Source organism: Ammodytes marinus (genome assembly GCF_949987685.1).
Source record: "Ammodytes marinus genome assembly, chromosome: 10".
Classification (NCBI taxonomy): Eukaryota; Metazoa; Chordata; class Actinopteri; order Uranoscopiformes; family Ammodytidae; genus Ammodytes; species Ammodytes marinus.
The window spans coordinates 19245566-19262265 of record NC_137214.1 but is presented as its reverse complement, the minus strand read 5'-3'; the positions used below and the strand labels follow the sequence as shown (position 1 = coordinate 19262265).

At 41.3% G+C, this 16700-nt stretch overlaps 1 protein-coding gene across 1 annotated transcript in view; it reads right to left on the bottom strand.

The window, feature by feature from the left end:
* The window catches only part of glra1 (glycine receptor, alpha 1), a gene marked incomplete at both ends in the record, with an annotated part of 97950 nt that extends 84763 nt beyond the window's left edge, over positions 1 to 13187 (bottom strand). The window contains one exon of the mRNA XM_080036073.1: positions 13117 to 13187. Within this exon, the coding sequence (XP_079892199.1) occupies positions 13117 to 13187 (71 nt within the window). The remainder of the gene's footprint in view (positions 1 to 13116) is intronic.
* Between the last annotated feature and the right edge of the window lie 3513 nt (positions 13188 to 16700).

Here is a 16700-nt window from a genome sequence, read left to right as displayed (position 1 = left end):
ACAGGTCGAAGTCGCGCTCCAGTTTCAGTTGAATGCTGCGTTCCCTTACGCTCGGAACTCGGAAATTTCCGACTTGGTAGTTCCGAGTTCCGACCTGTCTGTGTTCCAGTGCATCTGCTCGGGAAAGTATGGACGCCTACAACCTTTCTCATCCAAATAACTAAACGTTAGGCTCTAACAAGTTACCGTTGCCAGGTACCGGTAGATCCATAGACTACAATATGTAGTGAAGTCGGAAATTTCCGAGTTCCCTGAACGCACCGTCAGAAGCCGGCTCACGACCAAACGTTATGCGATTGGTTGGCTAATCCAGAGTGGCACTGAGCAGATCCAATAGTTTTAAACTTCAACAGACACCCGCCTCCAAGTGAGTTAACGTTTGCCAATTACAGCACTTCCAGACCTTCTGTACAAATGAAATGAAGTACGATGGTCTGGTAGCGCCAGGCTACAGCCAGGTAGTAATACAACTCTGAACTAACAAAACCCAAAGCTGTACAAAAGACATTTTCTTAAAATTAAATACTATAGCTTATCATTTAAAATACAGTATATCAGTTTTGATTCTGGTGGTCACATATGTAGGTGCACTTGCTAGTTGCATTTTGTTGTGGTGTGCAGCTGCGTTTTGGCTTGTCCATCTGTCAGGCAGACATGACAAAGAAGTCAAACGAAAAACTTTACATTTATGCTTGGCTAACAGATCCTATTGTTACTTTTGTAAGCACACCTGCTTTTTTATTATTGTAATCCACACTGTGTTCCAGAATAGCCAACCTCCCACACTGACAGAAGAAAGAGAAGCTGCTGCTGATGTACTAATATCTCTGGACGAAGACCAAAACACGACGGACTCAAATAACTACAGGATAGCACGAAGCATAATCTAGCATGCGTGGTCAGAACTTGTGTGGCATTTCACTTGATTTCTCACCTAAAGAGACAACCTTTCCAGCTGTGGCCACCCAGGAAATGTCTGTTCCAATGTTATCTCCGCAAAGCTGAGCCTGTGTCTTTTTGAGGTCCAGATACAGTGTGACAGATTCAACACCCCAGAAGCTACCGTCACCAAAGGTACGGTATAGCTGGCATGAGCCGGTAGAACTTGTTATAACATATACATTGATTTGCCCTGGCAGGAAAAAGCACAGCTGTGGCTAATCACACTAACGATGTCTCTGTCCCATTAACACCAGTCAGCCACAGAAGTCCTATAACAACTAAACAGTGATGATGCCATTATCTTTGTTGAATGTATTTTTCTGACAAGCCAAACTCTCTGCCATCAGGTCAAAGATCTACTGAAGAAGCAATAGACAACACACAAGAATAAAACAAGACAGTACCAGAAATATGAGGATTAGCTTATTTTGTTGTGTGATTATTGGGAGAGAAAGGGAAAGCAATACGGTGTTTGTATGCCTCAGTGAACGGTGTCATTTGGGAGAAATCCAGACATCTCAAAGGGGTATATGCCAGTAAGTCAGAATTTCTCTAAAAAGTTTGTGGAATATTGTCAACAGGAAAGCAGCAGAGGCAGAGATATAACGTTGTATTGCCTATGGTTTATTTCCTATAACACCATGCAGTAAATCTGAAATGACCTGTCTGCAAACATTTGACGATTGATTTATCATTTAAGACCCTTTCCAGCTTTATTATTATTAGGAATTGTTGCCTTTCCTTATTTTTTTTATCCCTATTATTTAAGTATCCTTGGGTTAAAGCTGGGGTATGTGATTTCTGATTGGTCAAAGTTAACATGAGCTGTACACTTTGACCAATCAGAGCGAGGCTCCGATTCTCTGTTCTTATTGGCTGTTGGGACTGTCCATTCACTTTGGCATGACTTTGTTGGTGTAGAGCGTGTCAGGGAGGGACCATAGGGGAGGGACCAAAGAGAACAAGTGGAGCGGTTGAGGTATTTGGATTCGAATCTCTATCCCAACTGCCATTTTCTCCCCAAATCCTCCACCCCAGCTTTAAGGACTGTTGGGCAAAAAACTCGGAATTAACGTTTTTTTTTATCAATTTCTATGTTTATTTAAAGTTGTTTTGGTTTGTGTGTACCTGACTCGAAACCGCAGTAACCTTTTTGTGAACCGTTATTTGCTAATTGAAAAATAACATATGATAATGTTTTACGGTGGCCCTTTCTTTGCAAGTTGTGCTTTCTTATTGTGTACCTAATGATATAAAACTACCTAATGATCCAAGGGAAGCCTGGCATCCACAACACAGAGACTTTTTGTCATAGTTGTGCTGACTGTATTGCGTTGTTTTACAACTCAGGTCAGGCGTTTTTCAATAACACACACCTTCATATACTAGAAAGGGGCCATTGTGGAATGAAGTGTTTCACAATCAGTCGATTTAACAGACACAAAACCATCGGCAGAGTCTAAAGCCGTCCTAGGCCTTACCATCTGCTTCTGTTGATAATCATCCCCCCAAGCGTCCTGCTCTCTGGGTTTACTTTATCAAAGTTCGGATTTGCTTTAATTTGCCTCTATTAAAGATCAATGCTGGCTACTTCGGAGCCCCCGTGTCCAATGCTGAGGCAGCAAAGAAGAACAAAACAGCTGAGTTGTCTTGTGCCAGTGTCTAATATGCACACAGCGAGGAGAGGGGAGAAAGCAAGAGCGAGTGGGGTGTAGGCTAATGCAAGGCTCCAATCATTAGCCCTAAGTGTTCCTCATTATGTTCCTAAAGCCTCTGAAGACCTGAATCCCTAATTGATCTCATCCTGGCATTTAGTAACACTCAGGAAAGCAAAGGACTACTAGCTTCCCTGGCACTAACAGATAGGCTGCCTGCTTCGCCCAGCAATCACTCGCTCATCACTACAAATGAAGGTCTGATACTTGGATGGCTGAGCCGCGTCGCACACTCCAGCGCTCTAATAACACCGGAAACCCAGCTAGGAGTCTCATTTCTTTACACTCACAGTGCAGATGTCAAACTCTGTTTAGTCTTTTTTTTTAAAGGCATTTTCATTCACAAAAGAGATTCTGCTGGACTATTTGCAGTGCAGATCATCCGGTCAACACTCAATTGGGCTTGAATGTTTCTTTGTAGCTGCAGAGGCTCGTGTTGGCCTGTATTTTCTGCTCTTGCAACATTTCCAGTGTGCTGCAAATTCAATGAGTTTCTTTTAAAAATCTGCTAACTCCCAAAATGATGAAACATTTATTAAAATGTTTTATTACAATGTAAAAACATGAAGCTTCCGTCCCATTTGCAGACTAACTTGCCGGACGTCAAGACTTCAGACTCACTGCACCTGACTATTGGCCAATAATGTGACAAAGTGGATTTAGTTACTCAAGTGGAGGTGTTTCCCTCTGCTTGCAGTCTTTATGCTAAACTAGGCTAATCATTTCCTAAATCCATGTTGGACTATTACTTGGTATTTTTTCATGTCAGCTAAATATATGTAATACTCAAGTGGTGCTCCATATTCCCAAACACCTTACCATGAACCAAATGAGAAACATTAAGCCTGAAGCTTTGGGGACCCTTAAACATCAGGGGGCCCTGGAGAAGACTGTTTGGTAATCCAGGCTTATTTTCTAACTGGTAAACACTCCTAACAATTTAATTCACCAACGTTTGAATTACAGCAAGGAAGACAGGAATGCCAGGATTGGAGAGTTCTATAAATTATTGTTGCAGTGAGTAAACGTGTGACCTTCCGGTAACTTAAATCAGTAAGCCACCGTGTCATATCTTGAAGGTTAAGCTATCTTTCACCTCTTTCATACTTCTGAAACCTCTCTGGCACCTAACTGAATCTTCCCGAAGGATAGGAGAGTTTTTTCCTCATCCGAATTGAGGAAGTTTTTGTAGGCTGTACAGATTGTAAAGCGCCCTGAGGCAAATAGATGTTTTTGATATTGGGTGATTATAATAATAATATAATAAATAATAATAAGGACATTGACTTGTTTTGATAGAGACTGCATTGAAACTTAGGTAATGGATGCAGAATTTAACTCTTCACGCAGTTTCACAGGTTTCAATTATGTGAATCAATCAATATAAAACATGCACTTCATAAACACATATGAGCCGATACACATAGAGACCTGCTGTGTTAAAAAATGTATTTATAGTCATGGTGCTGTGAGGCGCGCTGGATACGTTGAAGTATATTAACTGTTAAACGTTTTAAAGCTACTTCAATTAAAAAGCTTTGCGGGCAAGTTGCAAATGAAACTTGAAGTCTATATTTAAATTCCCATAGAGCAGAAGTTTGCAATCCCAGAGGGCTGTGGCTCACACAGAGATGATTCCTCAGCATGGTATATATTTAGCTGCCCATATTTCAAACTAATTAAAACATTAAAAAACATCTGCAGACAACAAGTAAACACATAATTTGTCAGGAGATCATTTCTTTCCCATCTGGTCTTTATTACTGTCGCTGTTTTGATGCAAATGTGTCATTTGATTTCATATAGTATTTTAGTGCTTTTGTATATTAAGTTTCCTTTTTTCGAAACATGTTTTTCTTTCGATGTATGCCACCATACAGCACTGAGATAGTAGAGACAGTTGAAGTTTCTGTTTCCCTTACCCATGACTTAAAGGCCTACTTCACCGGTTGGAATATGAAGGTGTATTGAACTCGGAGATCCTATGTAGTATAAATGTACAAAAAAAATGAAATCGGATCATCCTAGCCTGCGAAAAGGCAGAAAGAGTGTTTTATGGTCTCACTGTCTAACCCTACATTTTCCTTACTGTGACATCACAGTAAGGGTCAGGATTAACAGGACAGCTGGGCCAAGGGAAGACTGAGGAAAGAAAAACGTCATTCATTATATTATAATAGTGATTTTATAATGATAGAACGCTGGTTCCGTATGGGTGAAGTATTCCTTTAACGTTTTCCTGAACATAAGCTTGTAGCTCATTCCTGAAATTGATATTCTTTCATCGTAGGCTTTTAAAAATGACATGTAACCCTAAGAAATAAAGCAATTCATGAGATACAATACTTGTGATAGACATATCGCGTTTGTATAGGTTTTACACAATTAAAAGCACCACCTCATTCTCATATATTCCGTAACAGATGCAAAGTCTACAGGAAAAGGTCCCAAATGTCGTCATTAGAAAATTCTCTCCCCTGCTCTCTTTCTCTTTCTACAACAACAAACCAAACTAACGCATCTGTCTTCTGTTGCTGTCCAGCCCCACTCTAGTTACAGAAATGCACTGTAGCTTCAAACATTTTCAGGAATTCACCTTCCATGTAACTGAGTTAAAGGGCTGAGAATGCCATTGATAATATAGTCTGTTATCTATGGTGCAAATCTGTCTCCGTCTGCTAATCAATAATGTATTATCATACATCAAGTTTTGGAAATGAACCTGCCCAGAAGTTAATTATAGCAGAGGTGGGTAGCGAACTCAACCAAAGCAGTCGATTGTTTTTCATTAGAGGACTTGGGGGAAATTGATCACAGGAAAATAAAATATATATGTGGGTTATGATTTGTTATGATGGGAGATGTGAGTGATAAATATCGGCCCCTGTACCTGCAGAACAAATGAAACACCCTAGGGACAGGTTCATAAATAACACAGACGCTTTAATTTGGCCGAAACCAGGAGAGTATGCTTACTGACACTGGATGATTTCTGAGAGGGGCAGCTGGCAGGAGTGTGTGCTGAGCTCTCCATCTTTCTGTAGTGTCCTTGAGCAACACGATAAATCCCAGCCAGCTCCAGAGGTTCTGATCCATAGCTGAACCTGATCTCTGAACTCTGCCCCCGACTTACATGCTTACAGCAGCAAGAAAAAAAAGGCAGACTCGTCCCTCGGGGGATCAAAAGAGGATTACCGAAGTTGAAATTAAGTGCAACAGTTACAATCGACCGAGACTTCTAATGCATTCCAAACACCGCACACACAGTAAAACTCCCTCTAAGATCCTTTTTATAAACACTCCGGGATGCTCAGAAAGCCATTTAACAACAACAGAGGAATGTGCAGCATTAAATTTGGCTACAGTTTCAAGAACAGAAACCCTCATATTTCCAGTATGACCATCAGCTCTGGGCGTAAATTAAGGCTGATGTATTTAAATTAAACCACATCATGATGATATAAGCATATTGGGTTAACGTTTTAAGCTACCACTGATGTGTTTCTTTATTAAAAAAAGCACATCAAAACTCTTGAAAAAAGTTTGCTGCACACCTGAAGCTCAATGCACAAGTGGTTGGTCACTGCACAATGTAAGTACAGTAACTAAGTAGAGGTGAGTTTGGCCAAGGCAATTTCCTTCACTGAAAGAAGCCCAGTAACTGCTCATAGGCAGTCACAGGCTATTTTTAAGCTTTAAGAGGCAAATCCAAAGCCATGTCTCACGTCTTTTCCAGGCAAGTCTCACACTTACATTAGCAAGCCCATTTAAAAACATTCAGGTCTGTGAATGCTGTCCATTAAAATGACAGGACATATCAATATTTTCCTTTTTTTATTTTCAGTTTGAAGCTGAGTTTAAAATTCTATGAGTGTGGCCATGCAAAGCCTGCCCATCGACAGCTCAGACTTTTTATCGTCACTTGAATTTACCCGTTCAAAGCTTAAAAATGCAAGGTTTTGCTTTCAATTTTCAGGGTGATCAAAGTCTTTGATGATGCAGTAAATACAAAAGAGACAGTTTAATTTTCAAATTGTTCACATTTTTAAACTCCAGGTTTAAACTCTATGCAATCCGCCTGGATAAATGATATACTGAACATATAGGATGTTCTTTTGGATTTATGTTTTCTAAAAGTTTAATTGGACTTCCAAACATTGGTTTTGTGTCTTACTCGAGACTAAATCTTGAGAGTGCAACTTTGGTACAAACAATAACTCTGATACAATGTAAAATCAGCAACTGTGCTCCAGTGAAAAAAGCACCTCAAGCTTGACCTCTCCCACTTCCCAAAAACAATCCAGAACATAGGCTTTTTACTGTTCAATGTGTTCAAAATTAAAGGTCAAACTTACAATCTCGCTGTAAGAGAAAAAAGGAAAACCTGCGACATGACTGTAAATACTGATGACAGCCAACACTGAGGCACCATACTGGTTACACCTGCGTGAAATATCAGTTGAGGTAACATGACATTCCATTAAGTCATTGTGTCACAGCGTTGTTCTGTTCTGACCGTCTACATGGAGGTTAACATTGTATTCAATGAACCCACGGCCAGGACATTCAGTCTTTTCTCAAGTTCAGTCCCTATTTTAATTCTGCTAGTTCAGGATAAGGGCTTTCATTTAATGTCAGGACCCAATTGCATCTGACATCCAGGGCTTCTTTATTTAGAATAATTTAAGAAAGCAGATGACTGACCTTCTCTAATTCGCCAAATTTCAACATCAATTTATTTCATGAACAGGTCGAGTCGACTTTAATTTACCCTGTGATGTGGTGAAGGTGTGTGTGCGTGACCGTGTGTGTGTGTGTGCTTCCTGTATGGTGCTGCTGTGTAGAGATTCCCACGTGCAGCTGCGTTTTTCAAGGCCAGCTCAAGGTTACCTTCCAGCAGCAGTCAAGGTGCCGCACATTTCAGCCACAACTGAATATTCAACCTGCTCGTATAAATTATAGATACAATTTTCCCTATCGATTCTGCATACATTTTCCCCTTGAACAGATACTTGATGGTGTTCCACATAAGGATCGGTGATAGCAGCCCAGAGGTGAATTGTTTAGATTACGTATTTATATGGACAGCTTAAAGAGTTTTATTGAATATAGAAATCCATAGAGGAAAAGGTCACTCTGCACATTTGATGTGGTCGAAGATGAATAGTTTTCACACTGAGGGCCGTTGCACGCTTGTGTGCATATAAACTATATGTGCAAGCAAGCGGAAATGAGAGGGGTGATCAATCTGCATTATCACGGGAAAGCGGATGTGAAATGAGCAAAGCATTTGATCAGAAGTGCAATGGTAACGTTGGTTTGTTTCCCCGAAGAAGCTAAGCTCTCAGAACTGGGAGATGATTTCATTTGTAACTGTCCTACTGCGACAAGAGAAGTTGTAAAAAAGATAGATAAAATATATAGAGCTTTGCTGCAAATTAAAGTGTGAACACAAAAGCCTGTAAGCCTATTTCTCCTTTACCCCTCCTGCACAACTGAGATAATAAATTCAGTTCATACTACTGTCTAAATCAATGAAAGCATTTTTTTTTCCCTCCATAGGAATTTCTGGCAAACTTTACAGATGATCCAAGTTGTAGCATAAATCTGCTTTTCTTGAAACTGAAACACCCATTCATTGCAACACACACGCACAAAGATGAAAGCTCAAAAACCTGTATACATGGCCACAGACATCTAGAAATATCTTGGCTAACAAGCAAACATCGTGTTGCAAAAGGAGAGCCTTCCCCAAAAGCGCCCTGCATGAACCTTGAAAAATTATGCGGTTTAAACAACAATCTCCTACCATGCAATGCAGAGATGTCAATGGTTGTTCAAAGGCCTTGTCAATCATGTTGACTGACTGATTGGTATTCCCCGATGGTCATGGTTTGTGCATTGGCATTTGGTTAAAGCAACGCTGACCGGTTTGATTAATCATTCCTGCCTGAGCGGTCGATGAGCTGGAGGCCTGAGGAGCATGTTGTGTCCACCGTGTGCACTACCGAGGCCGTTCCTCTGCTGTGGCTATAGTGCTACGGTTCAAATACCGGAACCTTTCATCTGCAGCAGCACAAACTGACTGCATCATTTTACATGTTCACTCATTCACTGTTCCTTCACCCAGGTGTTGTATACCGTTCTGTAGTATACAAGCATTTATCAAAAGCAAGCAACAGTGCACATGCTATGGATCAGCGCCCATGAAACCTTCTTCCAAGTAAAGATCATTTTGCTTGGCAGAGCAATCGCATTGGTCAAAAATGTAGGTTGTTTCATGATTCAAAAGGCTGAATTTGGCACAAATAGAGTTTTTCTACAGGGTGAAAACACACTCACAACATGACAAAAAAAATGTGTGGTGTCTCTCGGCTTGTGTGACTGATATGGTAAAGGGTCATTTGCACTCATCAACGGGTGTTCTTCAAACTAGTGAAATGTGGTTCTTCGTTTTTTGTTCCAAGAAGTTGAATTGCACTTGAATAAAATGTAAAGTAAATTGGAGATGAGATATGCTGACAGCAAAGGAATTTTTCTTTCCTCCTTGGCACTTTCTGTCACCTGTCCTGACAGAATTCACAGATTTAAACCTAAGTACAAGATTAAAGGTTTTGTTGAGACGAAATATCCTGCAGGTCGAATCTTAATCTAAATTCTCAGCATACTCGCCTGCTTCTTTGATGAATAAGAGGACAGAGGGGCAGAGAGAGAGAGAGAGAGAGAGAAAGAGAGAGAGAGAGAGAAAGAGAGAGATATGTGCAAGCATTAAATGTGTATTCATCAGGTCTAGCCCGGCCATTGACAGGCTAATCAATGCTTAGTAATAAGGCTGAATGTGGAATGAGGTTTGGGGGGTCTGGGTCGGGACGGAGGGGAAAGAGATATCAATTAAAGCAGGGAACTGCAGAGTCCAGGCCTGAGGAGCTGAGGCGGCAATATCCCGAGTCTGGTTCATTAGCTAAACAGTGTGTGTGCTGAATGCAAAACCTCCTGCAGTCACCCCCCCTTCGACACCAGCAGCCAGCCCACCCATCCAAACTGTAAACGGCTGCCTTATTCAATGGGAATGAGGGAGTCACTGCAGCAGGTAGAAAAAAACGCCTTTGATAGTTCACATAATGAAATACAATCCGACGCCGCGGAGGGGAAATAATATCCATTTGTGCTGCAATAAAGTGCAATATGCAAGGTGCCGGCAGGTTGGATTGCAAAACAGGACCCAAACACATTATTGTAAGATATTTGCATACAATATGCATTCAAGTGTAAATTGGGAGAAACAGTATAGACAAAAGGTTAATTGGCACATCCCCAGCTCTCAGTTTGTTCCAAATTTGGGAAAATTCACAAAGAAAATTATTTAGTTTTTCCAAAAATATTCTGAGGATTTGCGGCAAAGTTTTATTTTTATTTTTTTTATTTAACCTTTTTTTAACCAGGCAAAATTGCTTGAGGTCAAATGACCTCTTTTCCGAGCAAGGCCTGGCCAAAATAAGTAGTAGCCTTCATAGTAACATTAGTTACACAGTAACTACAATAACACTATTTCTGTTTTTAAGCTTCAATATATACTATACTACTTGTCTGAGAAATATTGTACTTTTTACTTTACTACATGTATCTGATGGCTATGGTTAGTTGGTTAGTTAACATAACAGGTAACATATCACTTAAACTATAAGTGTTGTTTCATTATGTCATTAATCCATTTGAATAGTTTCTGTAAATATATTTTTTCTTATCTATTGTACTTGAAAAGTTTGGTGACTTGCAAGGGACTGATTTAGAAAAATTAAGAAAGGTCAAAATTTAAACAACATGGCCATAAATATCATGACTTCAAGTCGCTGTGTCAAGCTCCAAGAACTCAGGATCCCACAATTCCAATCAAGCACCTCTTTTATTATATCCTGCCAGCCTGGTAAACACTCACGTCAGTAAGTCTTCATCTCAAAGCTCAGCCCTGATGACATCATCAAGGTTTTATCAAACACCAGTTTTTACTGGTTAGATGGCACCCCCCATGGCTAGTAACACATAGCCATGTGCACAAATGGTGGGGTGCCCCTTTTGAAAGTAGTTAGAAGCTGCTCTACCAGCTACTGCATAACAATGTTTCTGATGTTTTAGTATAACACTCCGAAAGGGCAAATCACAAGAAATGTTAACTATGAACTACTCCCTTAACTATATTCAGAATGCAGGACTGTTTATTATTTAGATACCTTTGAATTGTGTTTTTGCAATGTTTACTCAAAGGCATACACAGCAGTGTTACAGAATGTGTGTTGAATGTAGAACTGAGTTCCAGCGCATATTCTATGGCCGACGCTCGGAACATCTGTCCCATTGGATAAGCCCCCTGCATCTGATATAGATGCTGGAGGAGATCTTAAGCACAGGTAGCCGACACAGGGGGCTCCTGACCAGACTGAATTCCCCGACTTTGTTTACATGTCCTTTTTCAGAGCCTCAGCTGTGTTTAAACAGCAGATGTTTTTTTAGCTGCCACACACTACGGACACATAGCAAAGTTGAGTAGATATTCACTGATTTTGACTAAACATGTTTTGGATTAAAATGACTGAGTATGCCTTCATATAAAAGATCTGCATGCTTCTTTCAGCACTCCATGCAACAATAAAAGTTGCTATAAAAAATGTGGTTCTTGATGTTGCAACCAGGGTCTTATAACAAATGTAATTTACTACTTGCCTGAACCCAGTGAGCTAAACAAACCCAAAACCTCTGGCTATTATTCATGATCTCAGGGGCATTATTGGAAGCATGTGAAGGGCAATGACATCTGACACCTTTTCACTCTTTATGAAATGCATTCACCTTCTTTATGATGCATTGGGTATCCGATGGTGGCATAAAGCCAAATACCTGCAGAATCCAACTTCCACTATACTGCCTATCTGCCTACTCCTTTAAAACAACCTTTGAGTCATCCTAGTGGTTGTATTGGGTTTTGCTCATGTTTCACTTAGTCAATTTATTCAAATATTAAAACAAGGTCCATCATATTTAGAGAATTTGCCAATTGGCCCCGTTGGGTTCAACTTGGGTCAGACCAATGACATCTTCAATACTACAGCCACCATAATCAACAACAAAAAGTGTTTTAATATAAACAGACAGCTAGCAACTACAAATTCCAACATGTCCACCCTGTCCACTGAAAAACACCAACTAATGGTGACAACAGTCAAGTCTTCCTTATTCGTCACTGGCAAAATGACGTCTGCAACTTCATGTTTTAGAGAACATCCCCGTTGGGGCGTCCAATTGCACAGCAGCGCTACCGTATGCCCTGCCTACTGCTGCAACATTAACACAGGGTTTGGTTGCTAGGGGGGTTCAGCATACAGCATGCAAGAGGGCCTTGATGAATAGGCAACTTCGGAGGCAGCAGGGATGAGTAAACGTTGCTTCCAGCACGGAAGGGAGCTGGGGATGACCTCAAAATCAACATGGCTACACCAGGGAGGAGAAAAGAGGAAAATATGCGAAAACATGGCTGGCTGTAGCTGCTGGCAAAAGTACTACCTCATATTGTGATGACAATGGCACAAAAAAAATAGCAAAGAAAACCAAGCACGTTTGAATTCTTAAAGTGAAGAAATATATGTTAAAGTGGTCTGTTGTTTTGGTTATTTTCAGTGCTTGGTGCTTAGCTTGACATACAACCAGTGCAGCAGCAGCAGCGGAAATAATTGTTATTCGATTAATGGATTGCTTGTAATGAAAGAAGAAATTACAACCCAAAGCTCATAACAACTGTTTGTCTCATTGAAACGGTGAGACAAATGAGATAAGGTTTTTTTTAAGGAAAGAAGGGTATTGTGAATCAGGGATTAGAAAGTGATGAAATTATTTCCAATTTCCATTATTATTATTTTTCAAAAATAAAATACTAGTTTATGTGGAAAGAAAACCCATATACCCTCTCCACAATGACTGACGTGACCTACACAAGCTTAAGCATGAGTGTGTGTGTAGCCTACATTTGTTATCACTATTAACAGATGTTGGAGTCATAGGCCCTGCATAGGAGCATCCCCTAAGTGCCAAACGTGTTTTGCCCTCCGAGTCTACTTTTCTCTCCGCATGCCTGTTGAGAGGCACATCACGAACGCAGACAGCCCACTAGTGGTCGCTGTCAGCTTCCAATCCCGACTAGTACTCGCAGGCTGACGTGCACATGAGCAACAACACGCACAACCCGAAGGCAACATTCACAAGATCTCACCTGGATACTGCTCCCCCCCCCCCCCCCCCCCCCCCCCCCATGCAAGCCTCCCGAAAGGCAGCTTTCATTTTCATGCACGTCCCAAATGGCAGCAAAGCAATAAAAATGCTAATTCCGATTTTTCTTTTTTTTTATCAAACCCCATTCAAATTAAACACACATTATTTTCACTCGTGAAGTTCATTCCATGCTTCTGCTTACCTGATGAACACTACCGTTTCCCACAAATAGATCACCAGCGCGTTTAGTCGGCACATTTTTGCCAGTCTCATTTTGTTTGGAGGGGGAGGCTAAGGTGTTGCTGAAGGGGGAGGGGGGGTCACACTCTTGGACGAATTCCCTCCAGAGAGGAAAACAAATAGTTTAGTTGTGGAAAAGGAGTAGGAAGAGAAGGGAAGGGGAGGGGGGTTTATGGTTATGGTTTATGACCTCCAAGGTGAGGCGAAATTGTTCCGCTTTTTTTTTGCCGGTTTCAGATACCGGAGTCGCCGCCGCTGAGCCGCGGGATGCTCATGACCTCACCGGCCGTGAAACCATGCTTGTGTGTCCGCTCTCGCGCCTCCAGCGCCGCCACCGTGGAGCCGGGGAAAAGCCACAAAATCCACCCCGAAATTGTTTTTCAGGACCACGGACAGCGGCAGGCAGAGAAACCGGCAGGGCTGCTGGGAGGAATTTCGTCCAGGTTTTTGGCTCAGGGGGGCAAAGAGAGGGGAAGAGGGGAGGAGAAGTGGGGGTTCTCGAGAGGACGTTAGCAGCTCACAGGCTGCTGTTAATTGACAACCAATTACACCCAATTACTCTGAAGTCCAGTCTATGCGATCCACGGCGATTAAAGGGGAAACAAGGCATAATCCTTCATTGGTGGGAAGCAGAAAAAAGAATGAATCACGGGCTGTTTTGGCTGCTGAAGAGCTGCGTATCAGGGTCTCCAGAGGTCTGGCACACTGTGCATGTGCGTAATCCCTAGTTCCACTCACAGAATAGACCCACACAGAGGAATGCTCTTGTCAGATTTGCAGTGTGTTCTCCCTCACATGCATCCCAAAGGCAGCCGGAACGTCGCTCTGGATCCGTGCGTATCGGCTGTTGCGTGAGTCCCGGCGCTGCTGCTGCCGCTGCTGAGAGCGGGAGGTCTGCAGGTAGAACACGTCTGCCTCCCTTTCTTCCTCTCCCTGTCCTTCTTCTTTACCTCCTCCTCCTGCTGCTGCTGCTTCTTCTCCCTCTTCCTCTCGTAGTTTTCTCCCAGGGGCGAGTAGTAGTAGTAGTAGTAGTAGTTGTTGGCGCTGAAGCAGCACGGCTCAGCTACTCCCATTGTCTGGTGGTGGTCAAGTTGGAGACGCACCGGCGGCCGCTGCCGCGCTCCGCATCCGCTCCCATCCGGGCTTCCGTTAGAAAGGACAAAATAATAAATCAAGTCCCCTCAGGAGAAGTATGAGTGTTATAATAACGTATACTGTGTATTGGACAGATGTGGAGCCTGTTCCATGGCAGAAGAGCGCCAGCGACACTGGTTCCTTCCTGCCCGGCGCGCACACTCACACACGCACGCACACACTCACGCGGAGGTACAGTGTAGACAGCACAGCCAGCCTCGTGCGCTCCGACACTGTATTTTCTTGCTGCAGTCATTTAGCAAACTCCAAAAAACGCACTTCGCAGTGAGCAGACACGCCCACAGGATGCTGCAATTGGCCAGCGCGTTCCTGAAGCCCGTCACTGATTGGCCAACAGGGGTGTCACTAGCTGGACACGAGCTCTGCCCATCACGCATAGATCCCCTAAGGAAGAATCACTGTAATAAGAAGTTATTGATGATGAGTTCAGTCGGATCGTGCAGACACGTATAGAGATATAATGTGTATTTTTTTGCTGTTAAGCTGCGGTAAACAATTAATGGTAAGAGGAGGGAAAGGAAGTTTTTATTTTTTTGTATGACACTTTTCAAACAGAGGAAATTCAAAGTGCTTATGAGCCTACTGTATGGTAGAAGGAATCAAAACATTTGAAAACACAAAATAGAGGGAAATAAACTAAATAGTTAAAAAATATACCTTAAATTGGTATAGTCCTAAACGTTTCAGAACAGTTTCTGCACAGGTATAAAGTGATGCAGAGAAAAGTAATCAATTAAGGTGACTGTGACTTGTGCTGTTGATATTTTATTTTAGGATTATGAATTTTAAAAGCCTTACCTTGGGTTTTAAACACATGCGATGTAGTTCACGTTTAAGGGGACAATAAATGGCTTGAACCATTGAAATGTACAAAACATTTGACTTGGAATAAGTCAAATATGACCATTGAGCACCGTTATTTGCTTATTGCGTCTGTTCTGTACCTTTTGGGGTAATACATAGGATTTCTCAGTACAATTTAAAATCAGCAAATTGATGTTCCATCGTCACATGTATACAGTTTTGCTTTATCACAAACTGGCTTATTGTACTGTTGCTGTTAAAGCTGGGGTATATGATTTCTGATTGGTCAAAGTTAACATGAGCTGACACTTTGACCAATCAGAGCAAGGCTCCGATTCTCTGTTCTTATTGGCTGTTGGGACTGTCCATTCACTTTGGCACAACTGTGTTGGTGTAGAGCGTGTCAGGGAGTGACCATAGGGGAGGAACCAAAGAGAACAAGTGGAGCTTTTGAGGTATTTGGATTCGAATCTCTATCCCAACCACCATTTTCTCCCCAAATCCTCCACCCCAGCTTTAAAGGTAAAATAAACTGAGAGGACATGGTCCTGCAATTTATTTAATTGTCTTTATTTTTAACCTTCCTCTCGTGTTAGGGTCGCCACCGACCCGTTTTGGATTTCAAATGCATAAAAGAACCACTTACATTTTGTTTATTGCATCAAGATTTCTTGACTTTGTCAGGAACCTCCATTTCAACAAAATAAAAAAAATAAAAAATGTTTCACTTAATTATAAAATGCTCTGGTGGAAATTATAACACTGGTGGTGTTAGGGTCGTTTTCGACCCGGTTATAGAATAAGATGTAAAAAACAATAACTAGAGCCAAAACTGAAATCATAAGTGCACTGTCAGCCAACACAATGACAGTCAGCTCCTCTCCCAATCATGTGAACTCTGGGGAGGTTCTCATTTTGACTTTTTTCACCCTTATACCTGCATAAAAGCGAAACAAACAGACGGGCATATCCATACATGTGAGGCCAATTCAGTATAGAGTTGGTGACTTGCAGAGTGCACATCTCCTATTTGCAGTATTCAAAAATGAGGAGATATACAGTGAGCCAAGTCATGGATCATGTTTTTGGTCAAAATGGCCTCCTGATTCTAAAACTAAGTGGTGTAAGGTCTGCCGAAGCACTAAGGACAGAAAGATAAACGTATTGTGCTTTACCTGCAAGAAATATCTCTGCAAAGAACACTAAAAGTGTTGCTCTTTATCACACATCTGTACACACATACATACACATGCACACAGAGACTTTTACTCAGTTTTTTTTACTAGTTTTGGAACTAGTAATTGATTTCGATTGGTTTGATTTGTTGATTGGTTGTTGTGTATTTGACCTTACAAATCTATATTTTGTGTTGTGACTTTTTCTAGTTTTCATTGTGTGTTTGTATAATGCTGAAATAAAAGTTTTTTTGCTGTTTTCTGAAATAAATATATATGGGTCGTAATTGACCAGTAACACCATAGATGTTAAAAAGGTCAATAATATTAATATGAAAAAATAAATAAAACTAATTTAGTTAAGAAATGTGTTCTCATACCCCTCAGTGATAATCAGGTAACACAACAACCA